The following is a 22,729-nucleotide window of genomic DNA, read 5'->3' on the forward strand; positions in this document are numbered from 1 at the left end:
AACAAATATTTTGTTTTCGCGGTTCGGCGTAACGCTTACATCCGCAATTAAAGAATAACAAATATTTTGTTTTCGCGGTTCGGCGTAACGCCTACATCCGCAATTAAAGAATAACAAATATTTTGTTTTCGCGGTTCGGCGTAACGCCTACGTCCGCAATTAAATAGAGTATTTTATTTTTGCGGTTCGGCATAACGCCTACATCCGTAGGTGTTCGGGGCGAGCCTTTCGTCTGCTAACGTTATTAATCCCGAACATTTTAACAGAATCAATTAAAATTCAAGTCATTGGAGCATATCTATCAAGCAATTCAAATTAAAACCTTTTGCATATATCTAGCAATTCTCCAATAAATAGTAGTTAAAACACTAGAATGATAAAACAAGGGAAATAAGTTTTAACCAAAGCGATATTAACGGAGCTTCCGTCGTAACCATTATCGCTGCTTGCTGCGGCCATCGCCTGGCTCATCCATGGTGGTTTCTGGGTATATACCCCTTTTCCAGGAAGTCTTCCCCTTTAATATTATAATATAACACCTCTTTTCTTATTTACTCCGCTAGACTTCCATGATAAGCTTTTCTCCAACATATATATATTCATATAATATGAATGTAATGGCAGAATTACGCTTCTTTTATGTGATTGAACATATATAGATATATATGAATCTTTTGGCCTTCTCTTTCAATTATTTTTACATAAAACCATAATTGAAAAATAAAATCGTAGGAGGCACAAAAAATATTGAAAGAGAAACAAGCGTACCCATGATGCAATCAGCAAATACGTGTAATTGAGTTGAATAGATTTCCTACGGCTTGAAATTGTACTTGGAAAACAGAAGGAAAAGACGAAGGCCCCACAGTGGGCGCCAATTGATGATGCGGAGCCGATCACCTTCTTCTGTCTTGAACCAAGTACCTGCAAAAAGGGTGGGGACTTGCTCCCCGTGATCCCTCCGACGCTCAAGTCAGTTCATAGGGTTTTTGAGGAGTATAATAACAGTAATGAAGGATAATCAAAGAGTCCCTTAGGAGTCCGATCAGATCTCATACCTGTAGAGGTTGTCCTCTATTTATAGATGTCCGTTAGCCTTTCCCTTAGGAGATAAGATATATTTCAAAAAGGGATGTCGATCCCCTTTCCATGGAGAGAAAAGATAATCTTCCCTAATAGAGATAATTCTTGAGATATTTAAAGATATCATTGGTTGACTTAATCTTCCTCTTTATCTCTTTCCAGTTCAAAATCATAATAAGGATTATAAAGATAAGCGGAGTTCCTAAGTCTTGACACGTGGCGATCGCCCATTGGCCTTTACTAGCACACATGGCTCCAAGTTAATAGTAACCTCTAGGGGTAGCACAGTAAAATTGCCCCCCTATAAATATTCCCTCATCATAAAGTAATTGCGATCAATGCATGGTCTGTCTAAGTAGGTTTTTGTTGGGAGTTGGGTTACAATGTCGCAATCATATGGTCTTATATACAATTCATGCGACGAGGACATTTGAGAAAATAATAAGGTTTAATCATGATTAGGGTGACGTTAATTCTTGTTTTAGTTAAATAATGATGAAAATTTATTTAATTATATTTTATTTTTAATATTTAAATAATTTTATTAACTAATAATAAATATATTATTTTTTAAATTATTTATTTATTTAGTCACCATGACGTGTTATAAAGAGCCTCCGTATATTTGAATGCATTCATTTAATTAATATTTTTTATTATCTTCAAGAAGGTGGGTCCGACCTTAAGATAGACTTAATAATAAGAAATATAAGGAGAGAAGTTAAAAGACCTCCTCAACAAAATAGTTCTTGGAGATTTTTTCGAATGCTCCCATCAAATACCCTTAGAAAAACCTTTCAAGAACCTCTTCGATATATTTGAGAGTTATATTGCACGAAAACTAAAATGAGATACGTTTTCGATAGAAAACGAAAACGTGAAAACTAACATTCTTTTAAAAAATTAGACATAAATAAGATTCGAAATGAGAATAGAAAACGTATCGAAAACGGAAAAACGATTACTATAAAGTATTTTCATGTAACATAATTTAAGAGTCTTTTCCAAATTTAAGGACATGTCAACTCACCTTCAATATTTTTGCTTATAAATCTATAATGGATAGTCTCCAAAAATATAGATATTCTTTTACTTATCATTCTCGACCTTTATAAATAAATGATCAATTCCTTTAATTGAGGTTAAGTAAAATTCTGTTCAAATTATATTTCTCTTACTCTTATATATTTTTTTGTAAGTATCGAAAGATTTGCATAAAAGACGTCTCGCACCATTGGTCGTTTTCTTTTTTATAGGTCTCTCAAAAACCAGAGACTCAAAACGAACATTTTCTTGTAGTTATAGTTAATATATTAAATAATTTTATTGGTTAATAATAAATATGTTGTATTTTAAGTTATTTAATTAACTACTAAATTATTTAAAATAATGTTATCTATTGTTATTTAACCATTCCTCTTTTTAACATTGCTATTAAAATACATTTCAACTTTCAACATGATACTTGATATTGCAAAATTAGAAATATTATTTAGATACTTAAGTTTAAGTTTGATACTTATAAATTATAATGACATTTTACATTGATATATTATATTAATATAAACATATAAAATATCAAAATTAAATATCTAAATAACATGCCCGATGTAAAATTTGTATTTGATGGATGGTCGCCCACAAGTAGATTGCACGTGAACGGAATTGGGAAACTAACACGATATGAAATGAAAATAAGAAAATAGTGATATTTTGCATTTGATATGGTTTTGAAGATGAAAAATAATTGTATTTTGATGATGAAATTATTTTATTAATGGTTATTAACTTGGTGTTCCAAATTACTTTTATTTGTTCTATTAAGTATCAAAATAAAAATTAATTTCATTATGCATTCTAACGTAAAAATTTTTGAAAAAATTCTTGAAACCCAGACAAGTTGCTAGTACAATGTGGCAAAAATTTTGGGAAATTTTTTTCCAATATAATGTGGGTGAGGACATTTTAGTCTTTTAACCCTCATTCTGTAAGTCTGTCTGTCAATTTGTCTGATCATGTAGAATAATTTTTTTTATGGTATTTAAAATATTATGTTTTATTTGATTAAAATGTATAAAAATTTATTTAAAAATATTTTCACCGTTGCTATAGTAAATCCGACCATTTGCTACAGTGATTCTAACCATTTCTTATAGTACAGTTAGTTTTTTTTTTAATAATCTGGTTATAGGTGAAATTCTTTTTATCACTGACTTCTTTGTAAATGAAAATACGTTTTTTATATTTTTTTAATATCACCAAATGACCATCTTGAAACGTTTTTAAAATTATAAAAATAATCTAAAATTATTTTTTAAATATTTTTCAACATTTTAATATAAAATTATTTTAAAAATACTAAAATGACGCCACAAAACGTTTTGTTGCATTATAGAGTCGCAATATATAAGCATCAAAATCATGTCCATCCATCCAGGGTGCGCGAGGGCGGTCATCCCAAAACCGTGCCCACCGGGCAAAACCAATTGGCCGCTCGTTGGTTGGTTTCATGGCATTATTAGGTGTGGAAATCGGCGGACTACTACTACTACTACTACTACTACTACTACTGTAATCCAACGTGAAGCCCACGGAAACAAAAGCAAACTGTTGTGATGAAAACAAATGCGACATTATTGTTCAATGTACTTGCCACGTGTTGTGATGAAAAACTGTCACTGATTTGGCTGCTTTCACTTTCAGTCGGGTATCACATGACACGTTTGATGTCGGTCACATGCATCTCACGTTAATTTATCAAAATTATTTATTAAATATTTTTTTTTGTAAGTATTATGTTATAAATAGAAATTCATTAAAAGATTACAAAAAATTAAAATAATTTTATAAATTAAAAAGTATAAATTTCCTCGTACTTGACCAGTTTCTTGCGACGCACAAATTAAATAATTCTAATATTTGAAAATATATCTAAAAAAATAAGGAGGCGACGTTTAGTATGAAAGAAATTTTTAAATTTTTGAAATTTATAATTTTGGAGAATGTTCTTGAAAATCTTTAATTCTTAAATTTATGCAATTTTATATTTGGTTAGATTTAAATATTTTTAGAAATGTTGAGTATTCTTTTATGAAAATTCTACATTCTTGTATTTGGTTTAAATGGAACATTCTTGAAAATTCATATTCTTTTTTTAAAATTACCTTTATTTGATTTTTGTTTAAAAATGATAAATTTCTTCTACTATATAAAATATTAGGACCCACAACATCTTTAGGAAATCAAAAAAATATAATTTTTTTTATACATTATGTATATATGTGCGTGTGTGTATATATATAATATACATATTTATATGAATATTTACTTTAATATATATAATTTTTATAATAAATAATATAAATATATTATAATATATATTTTTATATTTAATATATAATATGTTTGTATGAGGTTATAAAATGGTAATGGGTGTTTTGGTCTTTTTCTTTGTTAAAAATATTCTCACGTCTATGGAAAACATAGATTTTCAACCCTCATGGAAATCTTTTTATGGGAAAGTTGCTTAAAAATTATTTTCGAGAATCCTATTTTTCAAGATTTTTTTTATAAAAAAGTTGTACCAAATATGAAAATATAGATTCTCAGCCTAACATTGTCTAGAATTTTAAAATTTCTCCTGTACTAAACGCCCCCTAAATGTTATCTATAAAAAATAAACGTTATCCAAAAGAATCTTAATCTTAATAGAGTTATGAAAAGTCAATATAAACGTTATTTGTAAAAAAATTAATTTTAATAAAATTAAAAAAAAATTAAGATAAAACATTATTTATAGAAATACTAATCCTAAACTATCTTGGATTACTCTATATTCTTCTATAAATAAGTCGATACTCATTCTAAAGAAGGTACATCTCTAATATTAGTCTCAGTACGATTTTCATCATTTTTAGTATCTGAGTTAAGTATTAGACTGTTTGTACGGGAACTTTTTCGCACCTTTTGACTGTTTTTTGTCTTGCAAGCTCAAGTGGTTTGATAACGACGTTTCTTGTCAAATAAATTTATTATTATATTTCAGTAACAATAATAAATATAACAATTTTTAACGATTTTGTTATTTTTTATTCATATAAATTTGATAAAAGATATGGGTTTTTGAATACTTGAGTTAGTTAGTGACTAATCAATTATAAGAAAAAAAAAGGTAATTGATGGTTTAAAATGTTGTATTATTATTGTTATATGATTATAACTCTCACTTAGACAAAAATTATTTGGAATGACATTTTACGGAAGAAAAAGAAATAATAATGTGGATTTTTTGTTTTATGTAAGTAAAATGTGTGGGCTTTGCTCGATCAAGATTAAAAAGATTAATGCGTCATGTGATAATATTATATAGATTAAAACAGGACGTGGCCTCAGGGCGTAGATCAATCGGCAAAGAAAGAATGTGCTGAGGTGTTGTTTTTTAGGCTTTTAAGTTTCGTGTCCGAGTCTTGGTCAAGAGATAGTTCAGCAAGCAAGTAGCGACCCTAAAAAATAAAAAATGCTTGTTGCCCTCATGTTTGCAGTTGTGTTAGGGGTCAAAACTTGCTTGCCTGAATTCTTTGATTTATCTCTCATGTTAAAATTGTAGGGCCGAATAGCTGTGATAGTGTGTTAATAAAAAAAAATAAGACGCGAAGATAATTTTTTTTTAGATAACCCAACAAGTGATGCTTGAAACAAAGAAAAGCATCACAAACTAAAATATGGAAATGGTATTTGGACACGTAAATTTGACTTTCATGGTAAGTTGGTAACCTTCTAATATAAAGTTTCAAAACCATGGTGGATGCGACGGTGACAGAGGATTTATCTGGTTGAAGGCGCCATCATCGCATCATCATCATCATCATATCATCATATTCATGACAGGAAAACCCACCATTGCCTGTCCAATTGCACCATCAGCAGCAACAACTCGCCAAGGCGCCAACTTTCGGCGGAAAAGATTACAACACTCCCGGACATATTCCTCCCCAAATCCCTCCACCTTCATCTGCGCCGTCCATTATATTCCCACTGACAGAAACTTTCTCGCTGGGAATCCATGGCAGAGCCAACCAGGACCGTCCATTTCAGAATCAACTGAAGCTACAAAAGTGGAGGCAATAGCCTCGACGTTTGCACTGCCTTGTCCCTACGACTCGTCTTGGAATTTTCATGCGCTCTCTCTCTCCCTCTCTGTATATATATACCTGATTCGCCGGCTCTTTCTGTTTGTCCTCTTCTCTCTCAACTTCTCCTTCTCTTCTTAGGATTAATAATCCAAACCTAGCTACCAATCAATCAATCCACGGAAGATAGGCTTTTCTTGGTTTCATTGTTGTTCAGCTTCTTGATCTTTCGTGAAATACGAATCGAAGGTAGAAATGGGAAGAAAGAGTGGGAGGGTTTCAAGAATCGGGAGCTATGCGATTGCCTCTTCGATTTCGGGTCCGGCTTCCATTTCTTGCACCACCTTCAACATTCTGGCCCCCATCTACAAGAGACTCAACAAAGAGGTGAAACCCCTTTGGAATTTCGTCAATCCGTCGCCATTTCTTTCCATTTTTGCGCATCTGTTCACGCCCCTTTGGCGTCTTTTGAAATTGGCAGGACCAGAGTTGCAGGGAAAGTGATATCAGGGCGTATTGGCTGGACAGGAATCATAGGATATTGGATTGGTTGTTGTACGAGAGATCTTCTATTATTTGTCTCCAGGTATACCCTCTTGCCGTTTTCATTCTTTTGCTCGGATTCGTGACCGGAAGGACGCGGGTTTGAATGGTAGAGGTATTCCCTTTGCAAAGAACTAAGAGAAAACTGTACAAATGTGATTTTTCCCGACCCACGTAAAGTGAAAAGCCTCGTTTAGTTGTTTTTGCTTGAATGATAGTGTCATGGGGATTCTATTTATGCAAATCATTTCATTGGGTTGCTAGAGAATGAAATTGACTGTTGTGGTTTGGTTTGATGACAGGAGTTTTGGGTTGGGAATGAAGAGCTTGTCGACATGTATGAAAGGAGGCTGGGTGATGCTGGCTATGCCAATTTCAAGCTTGCCCGCACAAACAACCGTGGTGATGGTATGTTCAGATCTCCATCTTTTCTTTAGATTAAATCTTATCATCAAAAAGGCTTAATAGGGTTCCAATTATATTCTTCTCTCATTCAAAGTTTGTCTCATTCATTGGTTAGAGGAAAGCAAATCCTATGGTTTTTTTGGGGGATATGCAGAGTTGCTTAAGCTAAGCCCACAGTGGGATAAAGGCTTGATATCTGTTGTTGTTGTATGCAGAGTTGCTTAACCTTAATGCATATTTTGTTGATCGAATCAATTCTCTTGATTGAGAATATAGATTCCGTTGTTTGTTGAAGGACTTTTCGTGGTTGCCTCTCTCTGGCTGAGGAAATGTTACTGGTGCAGTCTCATTTCATTTTTAACGTATTCAAGAATCATGAATTGGTTGGGCTATATATTCTAATCTTTTTTGGGTTTGTAGTTTATATATCAGCATAGTTGACTGCTAATGTGGTCACAATTCCAAGTAAACGTTATCAATCGTTTTATCTTCCTTTTGTCTGGAAATAACTCTCTGCCCCAACCGACCTAAGGTGATCTTGTCCAAATTTTACAGGCTTGCTGACGGCTGTGCATAAAGACTACTTCAGGGTCTTAAACCATCGAGCCTTGCTATTCAATGATATTGGAGACCGTGTTGCTCAGCTATTACACGTTGAATTGATTCCACCTTTTTCGCAATGTCGAAGCCAGAATGTTCGAGATGAAATCCTCATTGTGAACACTCATCTATTGTTTCCACACGATTCGAGTTTGTGTTTGGTACGATTGAATCAGGTAGTTTGATTCTTTTTTTTTTCTTGTTAAACTTGTTCCGTCTTTGTATGCACTAATTTATTATCCTAATCGTGTTCCATCTCTTATAGGTGTACAAAATCTTGCAGTATGTTGAAGCTTATCAGAAAGAAAACAGGCTTAATCCTTTGCCCATCATGCTCTGCGGGTAAATTAATTTACTTTGTACCTCTTCCTTTTAGAGTTTCAGCCAATGTTCCGAGTAACTTATTTTCAGTGTCATGCCTTTCCCTTTACCTGGTCAGTGACTGGAACGGGAGCAAGCGAGGGCACGTTTACAACTTTCTTAGGTCTCAGGGATTCGTTTCATCATATGATACTGCTCATCAGTATACTGATGCAGATGCGCACAAGGTTATTACTCATGCCATGGGTCATTGTTTCTATTAGTTTTTGCCATAAAACCATGTTGAACTTCAAACTTACTTCTCACCTTTGTAATATTTGCTTGCAGTGGGTTAGTCACCGTAACCATCGGGGAAATATCTGTGGTGTTGATTTCATCTGGCTTCTTAATCCTAATAAATATCGTAAATTGCTGAAAACAAGCTGGACTGAAGCAGTTTTTAGCATGTTCAAGGTGAGTACTCTTATCAGAATTTGTTTAAGAGTTCCTCAAACTTACTGCATTTTAATGCCAAACAATACTAAATTCTATTGTGATCAATGGTACATCTCACCATTCCCATTAAAATCTCTTCATGGTCAGCCTGACTAGGAAAGAGAGTATTTAGGTCAATGGGGCTATTGTTTTCTCCTAGCTCTCTGTGCTTTAGGTCCCTTATGCAATTAAAAACATTTTTTCCTCTAACTTCTATTGCCAGGGTGATTCATTATATTCGCTTTTATAACACTGTCATTGGGCTGACAAATATGTGAAATGAACCCTTTATCACGGGTTTTTAGATGTTCAACTTACCTGCCCATTGTACAAAGTAAATTAGGCATGGATTCAAGACTGGTCTTTTTACTCTTCTATCTAGAAGACATCCCTCTAATGTCATCCCTCCTCTCTTTACTTCAATGATAAAGGATCGGAACTTGCGAATGAGATTGGAACTGCGCACCATTCGCAAGTTCCATTAACTCTTATCTTCATGATATTACTTATTTCTTGAAAGCAGCAAGAGTTTTATCTGAGACAGGGAGGAACTGTCAAGTTCTGCCAATTTTTGTGTAACAGCAATTCCATTACCCCATTACTCGTCTAGATTCTAGAATGTGTTTGTTTACATTTATATACTTGTATTATGATTTTTAGCTTTCATTCTATTAAGCTTCTTAGAAGTGTTGCATCAATTGAAAAGATGCACATTTTCTTCTTGATTTTTGAGGGCTGCGGATTTTTGTGTGCAAGATAATGTATATTATTTTTGTTTGAATCTCTAACAGTGGATTTTTTTCACTTTCAGTATCTGCTTCGGCGAGCCTCGCTCACAGAGAATGATGCATTTGCCTTTTTGAAGGCTGACAGCGATGGTGATTACATTACTTACTCTGGCTTCTGTGAAGCATTACGTCAGGTAAGAATGTTCCTTGATTCTACCATTTTCTTTTCTGGCGGGTATTTTTTCTAGAGACTACTCGAACCTTCTAATCCTCTGCAATCCTGCAGCTTAATTTGGTCGGCCATCTCCATGGATTGAGTGGCGAAGAGATAAAGGACCTCTGGGTGCAAGCAGACCTTGATGGCAATGGTGTTCTGGATTACATAGAATTTCAGGTAACCTGTATGCACATCAATTTTTTCTCTATACACCAAAAAGACTTGATGGTTTGTATTCTTCCAATTTGTAAATGAATTCCCCAACCAAGCTGAGCTTTTGGGGGGGTGAAAGAAATGGAAATAATCGATTCCTTCTGTCGATGTTTTTGGGATTTCAAAACCTTACTCTGACATTCAAAAATACAAAAACACTGGAAACCCATAATCTTTTTGTTTCTTAACTTAATAAGCGGATCTTATTTTGTTACATGATTGCATCGCAGCAGCGAATTTGGAATCCTAACCAGTCGGTGCCAGACGACGCTATATGTGGGGATGAGCTCTGGGAAGAAGACGTGGAGAATGAGGAGGAGCAAACCATTGGTTTCAGCGTAAAGAATGCAGTTCTTTTCCCTACTGAAGTGGAGAAAGGAATGTGGCCTGAAGACTACTCCCTTTCAGATCATGCCCGACTGACGGTGGTGTTCTCACCGGTAAGAATGCCATGCGCTTCGCTGATTTCTTGACAAACATCTAGCGCCATTTTACATTTCAATACAAGAAGGATGGAAGACAGGACAGAAAGAGGAAGGGGCCGCCAAAGGGCAGAGAAAGGGATAGAACTCTTTATCTTAATCTTGATGCAGAGGGGGCCGTGGTTCACGATGATATAGCACAGGCTCAGCAGAGTTGGGAATGCCATATCCCTTGTCAGCAGCAGATTTGGGAATGCCACAGGCTGGACCGACTTCTCAGCTGAGAGTTGATCTAGCAGCCTCTTCTCCTCCGAGTATAATAGCAGAAAGAGAAGAAGCCGGAAACAGACAACCGCCAGCGGATTGGTTGGATCAGCTCCGCTGGGGAAGATAACAAATCGAAAGGAACAAAGTCAATGCAGAGGCAGTAGAAATTGCTGTATTGTTGCTGTAGGAATCATGCATGTTCGTTCCCATTGTTACGTACTTTGGTGGTACCTCAAAGATGATACTTTGCTTGCCAAAGATTCTTGTATTTTCGTAGTAGTAATCCAGCATGCTTTCTGTTACCTGAACAGTCATAGGATAGGAGTGTTGGATCATCGACCTAGATCAACCTGACCCTAGATCGGATCAGACTGGAGCTAGAACTGATAGAAATTTGAGGCTGAAGACTGACCCATATAAGGGCTGGAGGGAAGGAATAGACCAAATCAATGGGTCCGTCCAATCTGATTCGATCCTATTAAATCAGCACAATATGCAACATTACAACAATAAATACTGCTGTATTTAAAGCAATACAAGCTGAAATTACACTAGAGATCTACTAGAGGGTTAAACAACCTCACAGAGAAATTTACAGAATAAGATTAACAATATCAAAATACCCTCCACTACACAGCCAAGCTCTTGCCTCTCTCTTTTCTCCCTATGGTTGTGCGCAGAGCCCTTGCTCCCTCCTCTCTGTCTTTTCCGGGCAACTGCTGATTGCTGCGTCGTGTCTCGCCTCACTCGTCGCCTCGCTGCCAGCATTGTCGCCTTGCCGACCGTCGCTGGTCTCACTCGTCGCCTTGCCTCGCCTCGCTGATCGTTGCTGCAACCAGTGAGGCGAGGCACGGGGATGAGCAGAGTGAGGCAAGGCGCAGCGGTCGCCCGGAAAAGACAGAGAGGAGGAAGGCGAGGGCTCTGCAAAATAGCCATGGGAGAAGAGAGAGAGGTGAAGGTGGGCGAGGGTATTTGGGTCTTTTTGACCCTTTTTGGTAAGCCTGTCGGGTTTTCTAGCATTTTTCATTACATTATATGCTTGCTGCTGCAAATACAGTAGTATTTACAATTGCAAATGTATATAGTAGTAGTATTATTTTTAGTATACAGTAGCAAAGATTGCTAAATACTCTTGCCCCTTTACTTTTATGGAAAAGTAAAATAGTCTTTTAGAAAATATGTCTACAGAGATATAAAAATAAAAATCGTGTTCAAAATGATTTTTTTTTTAAATTGGGGAATAAGAAATAAATTTTCTATGTTTTAAAGTTGTATTAGATTTTAAAAAATATTTTAAAGTTACTCTCTACTTGTTTTGTTCATAAAATTTCATTGTTTTCCCTTTATTTCTTAGAATAAATCGTTACTTTTCTAATTTGACCCCATTTCGAACTCTCCTAACAAAACAATTTTCCTTTTCTTTTTTTCTTTTTTCCATAACCCTCTACCCTCGATCTGTTTTGTTCCCTAATTGACAACCTCTTCAGTTATCTCAGGGGCAGATATAGGGATGGATCGGGGGAGTGCTGCCCTAAATCTATCAATGATATTAGTCTCCATTTTCTCTCAAATAGTCCAAATCCCAAGAAAAATTTGAAGGAGGGTTGTCCCTCCTAGATTTGTCCCTGATTTATCCCGTTTCTGTCATCTCCTTTCATTTCGAGATTTACAATTTTCGTTCATTTTTTATTTATAATCTCTAATTATTTAACAAAAAGAATGTGTTTTGTTTTTATTTTTTTTTCTGATTTTGTGTAGAAATGAAAACACTGATGAAAATTAGGGATGAAAAATAAAAATCATTATCCACAAGTATAGATGCCCTTCGTATTTACAACAGTATTTACTCCTATATTTATTTAACAGTATTTAAAGTTGCATTTACATCAGTATTATTGCTTCTAATTTTTCAATTTTTAATGTTTGTAAATTGGTGCACAGAAAAGGGGGCGACATCTGTTTTACAATGTAACTTGGGAGTGACATTCATTCTTTACTGTCACTTAGGCGAAGCAACCCTAATTATTTCTATTTTTTTTATTTTTATTCTAAAGTACAAACTGTAGCAAGAAAGGATGAGCACAAAAGGGCTGAACTAAAAAGCCAGTTATTGTGATCACAAATTCCCATTACTTAACCGAAAATTTGGCATTTTAGAGTTGGTTTCAATTTTAAAATCTATTCAATCGTATCAAAAGAATTTTTTTAATGTAAGCAACATACAAAGAATCTTCGATTAACACATAACTTTTGATCATAATTGTCTCACCCTCTTAAAAATCTATAATCCTCGTACTTTAGATTGAGCGGACACGCAAGTGAGTCGTTGATCGAAACTCGAGTCATACCCCATAAATATATATAAATTATCGACGGTCGAACAGAAACGAGTTCAATTCCTCAATTTTATTGTAACTCAAGCTATGTAATAGATTATTTATATTATACTAAAAAATTATTAAAATTTTATAATTCATAACTTACTATGCATAAAAGTATCTTACTAAACTTAGTTCAAAATAAATATTTTTTAAAAATAACAAGCACCGACCCAAAAAAAGAGAGTATAAAAATATATACTAATAAATAGCAAACGACCCTTGATATCATTAATATAAGTTCAAATAAACTAGATTTATAGTCTCAATTGTCTCATTCAAACTTACTTTGGAGTCCATTGACTTTAAGAAAAGGAAAATAGAGTCGACATCAAGTTAAGTTGGCAAAGACCCAAATTGAATTAATAGTTATATTATCTATATGCCCAATCACGAAAATAATTCAATTACCTTTACGAATTTATAATTTTATATCATTTTTTTAATTTTAACAATTATATCTAAATTGACTCAATTAGAAATAATTTTATTCATTGATTTAGAGGAACAGTATTCATGCTAATTTGGTATGCTAAGTGTCATGTAATAATAATGTTTGAGAGATACATATATACACATAAATAAAAAAAATAAAATTTATTATGCATAATCTATTTTTTTTCTTTTTACATATTATATTTTTTTTATTTATGTGTATATGTTAGTGCTATAAATATTATTATTATTATTATATGATACCTACCAATACATGTCAAATCAATACAGACACACTTTTTCTAAATTAATTTTATTTATTAAATAAAATTACACCTAATTAAATTAATTTAAATTTAATTATTAAAATTAAATAAAATTATAAATTCACCCCAAAAAATTAGATTATTTTCGTAATTATCCCGACCTATAAACATTTATTTATTTTTTTTGTGGTATTAGAAATGATGATGATTTAGTATCGCATTAGGATCATATGATGATCTCAAAAGGATTAAACAATTGAGTGGAGGATGAATATGATATTTAATGATGGCTGGTTGAGTTGAGAAAAAGAGAGAGAAGCTCTCTTAGGTTTATGACACGTACGTTAGTGCCTCCATCCAACACACAGAAGGATACTCACTTTTTCCCTTTTTGCCCCCTTTCTATTCATCTATGTTATGTATTTGACGATCCATACAATCCATCAATATTATTATATTTATAAAAATAACGTATTAGTTGGCGAGAGAAAATGACCCTTGAATGTTTGGACTTTGATCTTTTTTTGGAAAGAGAATGACGAGATTGGCCCTACTTCAGTCACTTCCATCTTTAAAGTACACGTTAAATAATAAAGGAGTCAAAGAACTAATTAAGGATAACTTGATATTGTAATTAAAAATATTTATCTCAAATAAAGAGATTTTTTTATTTACGGTAAAAATAAGTATTCACTTATAATTACGTCTTTTTTTGTTAAATAGTGATTATCTTATACTAGGTTGCACATAAATAAAAACGATACAAAATGAAAACGAGAAAATGATATTTTTTAAATAAATAAAAAAATACATAAAGATCCTTTTATAATTATATTTTTAGTATATAAAATAATTATTAAATATAAAAATAAACATAAAGTTTATAAAGTATTTAAACAAATTTTGATAATAAATCCCAAAAAAAATTACATTTTTTGAGTTAGAAATGAAATTTTCTTTAATCTGTTCATGGCTGAAAACGCGTTTTTGATATTTTTTTAATATCATGAAATAATCTTAAAACGTTTTTGAAATTATAAAAATGACTCAAATTTTTTTTTTTTAGGATTTTTCGACATTTCAATCCATAAAATATTTAGACAAAGAACGAAATGAGACCCTTAATTTTCGTAGATCATAGATCCTAAACAAATTTAATGGTATTAGGCTTAAACCCGCCCCCCCAATACAAATGGCCTTCTTGTCTTGCAATATGAGAAGAGAAGAGAAGATTGTATCCTGAGTGTAACAAAGAGTAAGATTAATCATTAGATTGTTGGTATGAAATTATGTTTAAACTTATCCCTAGGGGGATATCCATCTATCTATCTATCTATCTATCTATCTATATGCTTCATCAATGGATGGATCAAAGTCCAGTCCAGAGTCTCTTTGAAGCAAGAAAGCATCTTTTGGGTCGTACTATGAGATCTTTATTTAAAGTCCTTACCCCCTTGCACAAAGATTCCATAGCCATAGCCATAGCCCTCAAACTTGACTTTGGAGTTCCATTCCATATCAAACGAGATGTTAGATTTGGAATCACAATTTTAGGTTGGTTTGGATTTTATATACATTTAAATTAAATTAATTATAATTAAGTTTGTAATATTAAAATTATTATAGTTTCAATCAATTAGTAAGTATTGAAGTGTTCGTACCTTTGATTGCTCTATTTTTTTTTTATTTTTATTTTGGAGCTCTATTTTAAAACTATAATATTAAAATTATTATAGTTTATTATTTTAGGGGGAAGAGCTTTGAAAGTGGGCAAAATCTGATAAGAGGACAAGATTTGTCCAAGAAAAACTAGTACTAGACTTGTGAAGAAGTGGATTGATTTGTTGTTTAAGAGAAGTGGCATGATATGATGCCAAGTTAAAAAGTAGATTAGAAAACACCTGATGAAGATTTTATGAGCATAAAAAGATATTAAAATTTATTGAAAAATATCATATTAATAAATAATTTATTTTTTTATATATTTATTTATATAACTCAAGTTTTATATGTGACATAATTGTACCTAGTTATCTATTATATTGTATTTAAGCAAACACTTTATTACACCTACTTTGGTAGATAATATTATTGGCTGGTATGTCTTATATACGTATAAATATTAAAAGATTAAAAATAAATAAATAAAATAATAATAATAATAAAGTAGAATGGGGTAAATGAGTGAAAATGACATATTTTTCTTAAATTAACATGAATTGCATAAATGCAAGGAAATGACAGAAAAATAAATTTGGATGTAGTCTAATAGAGATTGCAACTAGTACAACGACGCACGTAAAGAGTGACAGAGTATGACAGAAAAAAAAAGGAGATTAATCGATATAGACAATACGATGTTGAATTCGACGTATAGAAATGAAGAAAGTGTTAAAAATTTTGAAAATTGATTTATTCTTTTTAAGTTGAATTTTTTAAAAATTCTTCACGTTATACAATTTTATTTTTTATCGAACAAAAAAATATTTTTTATAATTTTATTGTACAAAGAAAATGTTTTTGGAAAAAAAAAAATATTTTTTTGTTTTTTGTTTTGCCAAACACACAAAAAGAACCTTAATAAGAAATCTAGAAGAATAGCACTTTGGTTTGGTTATAATATATATATATATTTGTTTTACAAGGTCAGGGTGAGGTGACGAGGGCTTGCTGACGTGCGGTCCATTGATTCGTGTGTTAGTCTCTCCTCGAGAGAGAGAGAGAGAGAGAGAGAGAAATTTGGGAAATTCAAAGACGAGCTCCTATACGCGGTTCGGACGCTGAACCCAAAAAACGCGGTTATTTTCGCCTGCGCCTGCACCTGCACCTGCACCTGCACCGCTTTCTCTACTTCTTCCTCTTCTCCTTCTTTCGTCGTAGCTCTCGCTCGCTTTCGAAGAAGGTTCCATCTTCAAACCTAGAGAAAATCCCCCACTGAATTTCTTCTGAATCTCTCTCTCTCTCTCTCTCTCTCTCTCTCTCTCTCTCTATTGTAATGCTACTTCTCTAGGCCCTCTTTCAAACCCCACACAATCTCTTTTTCTTTTTGTTTCTCTGTGTGTGTGTGTGTGCGAGAATTCTGAGATGGAAGCGTTGCCCTTGGAATCTCTGCCGATAGGCTTCCGATTCCGACCCACCGACGAGGAACTAGTGAATCACTATCTCCGCTCCAAGATCAACGGCGATAATGGCGCCGTCAGCGTCATTCGCGAGGTCGACGTCTGTAAATACGAGCCTTCGGACTTGCCCGGTATCCACAAGCCCTAAAACGCTTCCCTTTTTCTTTTCTCTTCAATTTTTCGCCCCCAATTTGTGGGTCGTTTTCCATTTTCTCGTGAATTGAAGTCCGATTTCAACGTTAACTGCTTAATGTACTTCCGATTGCCTAATTTTTAGGTCTTCCATGTTGTTTGTGTAATTGCAGACAAGTCTCGGATAAAGACGACCGACGACGAGTGGTTCTTCTTTTGCCCCAAAGATCGGAAGTATCAGAACGGTCAGCGATTGAACCGGGCGACGGTGTCCGGCTACTGGAAAGCGACGGGGAAAGACCGGATGGTCAAGTCTTTGAAGGGGAGGGCTGTGATTGGGATGAAGAAGACTTTGGTGTTCTATACTGGACGTGCCCCGAATGGGCAGAGGACCAATTGGGTCATTCACGAGTACCGCGCCACCTGTAAGGAGCTCGACGGCACGAAGCCGGGACAGGTTTGGATCTTGATCCCATTTGATGTGGGTTTTGCGTGTAATCTGCTTCATTTGGATTCCTGTTGGTTTGCCTGTTTTTTGTTGATGTTTTGTGATGCTTAAATTTGCATGCCAATGGAATTTATTGGTTCCAAGATAATTTATTGAGCAAAATTGGGGATTTTCCATGTTAGGGATATTAATTTGGAAATGAAGTATGTCAATTGATCACAAAACAATTTCTGTTAGCTGTATTTTTGTGAGCCAAATCGTAGCAATGAAGCTATACTGGACTTAAGGACATTGCGATGAGCTCTTAAATCATGCTACTTAAGGCAGACAGTAGATGGATGCCAATCTCTATGGGGTTGGGGGTGAGGAGTTAGGGTTCTGAATGTGCTGCATGTGGAATTACAGAATGGTTCTCCCAACTCGGCATCTATGTCATGATGACTCAAGAATGTCTTTTATTTTAGCAGTAGAAAAGAATTTATTTTTGTCCGATAGTTAAATTTAATGGATCCTTTTTGAATTACAATAGTTCGATATAACATTAATGTGGAATTGTGATATTTAGGCACCGTGGTTACCTTCGAAAAAGATGAGATGAGATCTTTCGTTTCTTTATATTCATGTGGTTGTACTTTCTGGTTTATCATTCTGATCATCAGAAATTCTTCTTATAGTTTTAGAGATTCTTTTTATTAATTTTGCTGTCTTATTTTGTGAATTCCTGTTGAAGTGGTGAGTGCCTGATTCCATGTTTGGATTTTCTTTGCCATCTGCAGGGTTCATATGTCCTCTGTAAACTAATCAAGAAACATGATGAAAAGCTAGATGGGAAATCTAAAAAGGCAGTTGAAGAAAAGGTTGATTCTCCTCCCACGGTTGAATCAAATACCGAGGATGTGAAATCGGAGCCAGTAACTCCTATTCCGAGTGCCCAAGGAGAAAAGCTACCTTCTAGCATTGACAGGGACCTCGTTGAACATTTTGATAGAAGACCTCAGGATGCTCAACCTGAGTGGCCCAGCAGCAGCTCTGTTTCTGATGATTTAGCTTATGAAACAGGAGATAAAAAAATCATGCAGGTGAGAAGGGAATATTTTTACTTTTAGTGATAATTTTCTATTCCTTATTGAGAGAATGAATCCAAGTCATTTATTTTCTTACTCTTTCTTGGTTGCTTCAGCCGGATCCTGAGATAGAAGAACTGCTGAAAATGTTTAAAGTAACATATGGCGATGACAAAATCTTCTCCCCGTTACACACACACATGCTGATGGACCTTGAAGCTTCATGTGGCTTACGTTATCCTGACCCTAATAATGACACCGGACATTGTCACGAGGGTCAGTATGGCTCAAATGAGGAGGAGATGGACAAGTTCTTGGACTCGGTCTTAATTTCAGATGAGCAATCCTATGAAAATTGTGACAATTACACGAATGGGGCCATTGAATTCAACACTCCTCATATTAATCTTTTACAGAGGGTCTATGTTAATGAAACTGGATCATGCAGTGAGTCAGAGGCAGAGGTTGCTCAAGCCGAGGTATAATGAAATTTACAATAGATTGTGCAAGTCGGATCCTTTTTTTTTTTGGTTAAGTCAATTCATCAAGTCCATAACTTTTAAGTTGTGTTACTTTACAACTCTAATATCATGAAGTTTTAATGTTATCACTTGCATGTAATGTGTTCATTGATGCAATTCTGATAGAAAATTAATAGCAAGTTGCGTCTTGTGTTCAGTTTCCAGGTGATTTTGAAGGTTATGGACAAATTCAGCAGAATATTGAGAGGGAGCCTCCTGTATATATGACAATGTCTGCAGGCACTCATCAATCTTCCTGTATTAGCTATGGGACTGACCAGAGAGTGCTGCAAAGCGAGTATCTTGGACAGAATTTTCTCACTGCTTCTTCAGCTAGTGCCCAATTGTATGCAAATAGTCCTCAAGAATCAACCAATAATAATAGCATTTCTGTTGAAAGTGATGTTCTTGAAACTGGAATCAGAATAAGGACTCGACAACCTCCTAATCGACCTATTGCTCAAATTTCTGAGCCACAGGGGAGTGCACCTAGGAGACTGCGGTTGCAGAAGAAGCTTCAAGTTGGTTCACTTTACTGCACCAGTTTTGAAGGATTCAGCTCCAATGAAAAAAATGATGAAGCAAAACTAACAGTGGCTAAGGTGAGAATTTTACTGAAAATCTCGTGCACTGATTGTGATGATGCCCCTGCTGGGTCTGGAAACTTCACATAATTGGCATTTGCAGGCTGGAGAAGACCAAGAAGAGCTTGTTGCTACCGTTGCCACTGCTTCCATCGTCGCCCAGGGCATGTCCCTTTCCAAGTCCGCTATTGATGCAGAAGAAGTTGCTGGAGAGTCGAGTATGAACATGAAATCAGGAAGCTGTTTTCCACCAGGCAGTGACAAGGGGGTTTCTTCTGCCGCACGCAAGATCTCCTCATCTGTGTATTTGCTCAGTGTACTTGTGATTCTAGGATTGGCCGTTGCCCTTGTGGGCATATGTTATACCTTTGAGTTTTGACATCCATGTTACAGTCGGCGATTAGCCTTAGGTTGGACGAGGCCGATTCATGTTGTTTATGCCCGTCTATGACTATGAACACCCTCTCTTCCTAGCTAGGCAGGTTTGTTGTGTCTGTATATATGCGTCCTGTTAAGTTTTGTATGCCACAGTTGGTGGACTTGTACCGAGAACTTTGTTTTGTTCTCTACAACTTAAGGGTAGGGGTTGCAATTGAACCGAGCCAAGCTGAGTTTATTAGGCTCGGCTCGAGAGTCAATTTCTAAACTTGAGCTACAGTCGGCGATTAGCCTTAGGTTAGACAGGCTGATTCATTTTGTTTATGTCCGTCTATGACTATGAACACCTCTCTTCCTAGCTAGGCAGGTTTGTTATGTCTGTATATATTTGTCGAGTTTTGTATGCGACAGTTGGTGGATTTGTACATTATCTTCTTGTACAGCATATGTGTGACTGGGAACTTTGTTTTGTGCTCTACAGGTCAAGGGTAAGATTGTAATTAAATCGAGTTAAGGTTGTAATTAAATTGAGTCGGGTAAACTTTTGCTAAGTTCATACTTTGTTGGAGAGTTAGTTTTTAGGCTCGAGCTCTAACTTGGATAGGAGCTCACAGGCTTATTGGCGAGCTTGAGCAGGCTTGGACTCGTCAAAATTTGTTATTGTATTTAAATTTAATTTGTTATTTTATTTTATTATATATATATAATGATTAAATTAATATATATATAATAATTTTAAATATATTTAAATTAATTATATAATAATAATAATTTAAAATTTAATAATTTTATTTATAAATAAATATATTAATGTGTTTATAAATAAGTTTGTTTACAAATTACTCACGAGTTTTTAATTGATCATGTTTATTAGTTTTTAATCGAGACTATTAATATTCACGATTCTTTAATTAAATATGTTTATAATTTTTAATGACTTAAATTTTACTCAATTCAAAGTTGATTTATTAATAGATCGATATTCAAATTTAGGTTTAAGCTTAACAAACAAATTCTAACGAAATTTTATCGAAGTTGAATACCAAATTAAATTAACCGAAAGACTCGGTGATCTAGAGACCAAGAAAATTGATTAACTCCATACTAGGAGACTTGATTAACTTTATTTTATGAGTCTTTCTTGATGTCTTCGAGGGATCTTTTTGAAAAAATCTCATAAGTCGTTCACTCATAAGAAGATCTATATTCAAGAGATTCTCATGGACTACCTAGATTTAGAAATCCCTTTCTAAACCATGCAAGAAATCTTTTCGAAAGACTAGAGATCTAGGAAGACATGATCTCCAGATATTACTCATGAAATCATGAAAAACGAATCAAACCTACCTCTTATGTACTCACCTACAAATTTGAAATAGTGTTTGAGATGTCCGTCGAAGAATGCAGCATTTTCAATATCATTCTCTCCATAAAGAGGAGAACTCTCTTTTGGTTGAAGTATGTTGAAAACTCTACACTTACTACAACACTATTTGCTCTACATTCAACACTCTTATTATTCAGATATTGACTTAAACATTGTAAGGTCCTAGGAGGTCATCCACACCCCTATCCAATTTCTTCCTATGTCACCTACAAACTCCAATTGAAACACTCTTTTATTACAAATAAATTTATTATTATATTTAAACTACGGTATCATTGTATTGTATGTATTGTATCTCTATAAATCAACATCTTTGAAGGCTTAAATAAAAATTTAAGGGGTGTTTGGGGGAGCAGTTTGACCTTTTATAAGTTGTCAGTGAAGTTTAAATGCTATATTTAATTACACTTTTGTTAAAAATTAAAAAATTTAAATGCTATTTTAATAGTATTTTAGAAAAACTCCCCAAACTTTTCCTAAAACGTTGTTATAAACTTATCTTGTTGATTATGTGATTTATAATTTTACTCTCTAAAAAGTCTAATATTTTTAACTTATTTGCCCTTAAACATTATCGTCTCCCTCCTATCTCCTCCTTGTCACTGCCTCATCTCAGCTACCACTTACAGACCCATTGCCATTGTTTCCATCTTCTCCTATTTCCACCATGGCGTTGTCATCTCCAACCCATCATCGTGTTTTCGTTGTCGCCTCCATCTCCTCTTTCATAGCCATCTCCAACCCATCGTCATGTTTTCGTTGTCGTCTTTATCTCCTCCTTTATGGCCACCCCCACCTTTGGCTCCATTGCAGTGTCGCCTTAATAGTCGCTTTGTCCTTCTTTTTGTGTATATATATATTTAATATTTTTATAAATTAAACATAAAGTATTATATTAATATATTTTATAATAATTATGTATAATTTATATGCTTTGTACATTAATTAATAATTTATTTTTATTAAAAAATATTTTTTAAATATTTTTTATTTATATTATTCAGTTATATGTCTATTTTATTTTTTTTTATTAAGTTTTGATAGTTTATAAGTTTTTTCAAACTAAACATATAATTATATAAATAATAATTTAAAATATATTTATCAATTTGAATAATAATTAACTTTAAAATTTTATACAATTTTAAATAAGAGTCGTTCTATAGGGCCCAACGGGCCTACCAAGTGGCTCACCGAAAAGGGGTAAAAAGATGATTTTGCCCTTGCATACTTTGCAAATTTGCTAAGTGGGCCACTGCCCCCGCTCTGTGCGTCTCCCCTGCCATGGTCGTCGCCTTACCTCGTTGCCGTCGCCTCCGTAGTCTCTCTGCCATCGTCGCCTTGCCGACAGTGCATCGACTGTCGGCAAGGCGGCGATGACAGAGAGGCGACGGAGACGAGGTGAGGTGAGGTTAGAGATGGGAAATGGGTGGGCCGGGCCGGGCCGGCCCGCATCTCGCTTGGCCCACCAATTTGGTGAGCCGAGCCAAATTTGGCCCACGAGGGAGATGGGCCGGGCCAAGAAAATGGAAACTTAGGCTTGGCACGACCCTATGGCCCTTAATAAATAGGCTAAGTGGGCCGGGCCGGCTCGTGGGCTTGGCTATTTGGGTCG

General features: G+C 34.5%; 2 protein-coding genes across 3 annotated transcripts; both read left to right on the forward strand.

The window, feature by feature from the left end:
* Positions 1 to 5,933: 5,933 nt before the first annotated feature.
* LOC127791158 (uncharacterized calcium-binding protein At1g02270) lies at positions 5,934 to 10,704 on the forward strand. 2 transcript variants are annotated; one of them, XM_052320989.1, is made up of 10 exons: positions 5,934 to 6,599; positions 6,694 to 6,798; positions 7,058 to 7,163; positions 7,716 to 7,936; positions 8,026 to 8,102; positions 8,200 to 8,308; positions 8,409 to 8,534; positions 9,367 to 9,477; positions 9,570 to 9,677; positions 9,947 to 10,704. In XM_052320989.1, exons 1-10 carry the CDS (start codon positions 6,468 to 6,470, stop codon positions 10,184 to 10,186), a joined length of 1,335 nt encoding a protein of 444 aa, XP_052176949.1. In that variant the 5' UTR covers positions 5,934 to 6,467; the 3' UTR covers positions 10,187 to 10,704. The 2 variants fall into 2 exon arrangements, with proteins under 2 accessions (XP_052176949.1, XP_052176940.1); XM_052320980.1 differs by having other exon boundaries at positions 5,937 to 6,599; positions 9,944 to 10,704.
* A 5,601-nt stretch (positions 10,705 to 16,305) lies between these two features.
* LOC127790119 (protein NTM1-like 9) lies at positions 16,306 to 20,157 on the forward strand. The gene is made up of 6 exons (XM_052319412.1): positions 16,306 to 16,731; positions 16,906 to 17,189; positions 17,957 to 18,259; positions 18,361 to 18,723; positions 18,924 to 19,367; positions 19,453 to 20,157. Exons 1-6 carry the CDS (start codon positions 16,566 to 16,568, stop codon positions 19,726 to 19,728), a joined length of 1,836 nt encoding a protein of 611 aa, XP_052175372.1. The 5' UTR covers positions 16,306 to 16,565; the 3' UTR covers positions 19,729 to 20,157.
* Positions 20,158 to 22,729: the final 2,572 nt, after the last annotated feature.

The sequence above is a fragment of the Diospyros lotus genome, chromosome 1, assembly GCF_014633365.1.
Source record: "Diospyros lotus cultivar Yz01 chromosome 1, ASM1463336v1, whole genome shotgun sequence".
Lineage (NCBI taxonomy): Eukaryota > Viridiplantae > Streptophyta > Magnoliopsida > Ericales > Ebenaceae > Diospyros > Diospyros lotus.

What these genes read in the sequence shown, in the direction of transcription:
- LOC127791158 (XM_052320980.1), top strand. Translation starts at nt 6,468, where the DNA reads ATGGGAAGAAAGAGTGGGAGGGTTTCAAGAATCGGGAGCTATGCGATT. An exon ending in ACAAGAGACTCAACAAAGAG is followed by an intron (nt 6,600 to 6,693) that starts GTGAAACCCCTT and finishes TGAAATTGGCAG; the next exon opens with GACCAGAGTTGCAGGGAAAG. An exon ending in CACAAACAACCGTGGTGATG is followed by an intron (nt 7,164 to 7,715) that starts GTATGTTCAGAT and finishes CAAATTTTACAG; the next exon opens with GCTTGCTGACGGCTGTGCAT.
- LOC127790119 (XM_052319412.1), top strand. Translation starts at nt 16,566, where the DNA reads ATGGAAGCGTTGCCCTTGGAATCTCTGCCGATAGGCTTCCGATTCCGA. An exon ending in CGAGCCTTCGGACTTGCCCG is followed by an intron (nt 16,732 to 16,905) that starts GTATCCACAAGC and finishes GTGTAATTGCAG; the next exon opens with ACAAGTCTCGGATAAAGACG. An exon ending in CAGAGGTTGCTCAAGCCGAG is followed by an intron (nt 18,724 to 18,923) that starts GTATAATGAAAT and finishes TCTTGTGTTCAG; the next exon opens with TTTCCAGGTGATTTTGAAGG.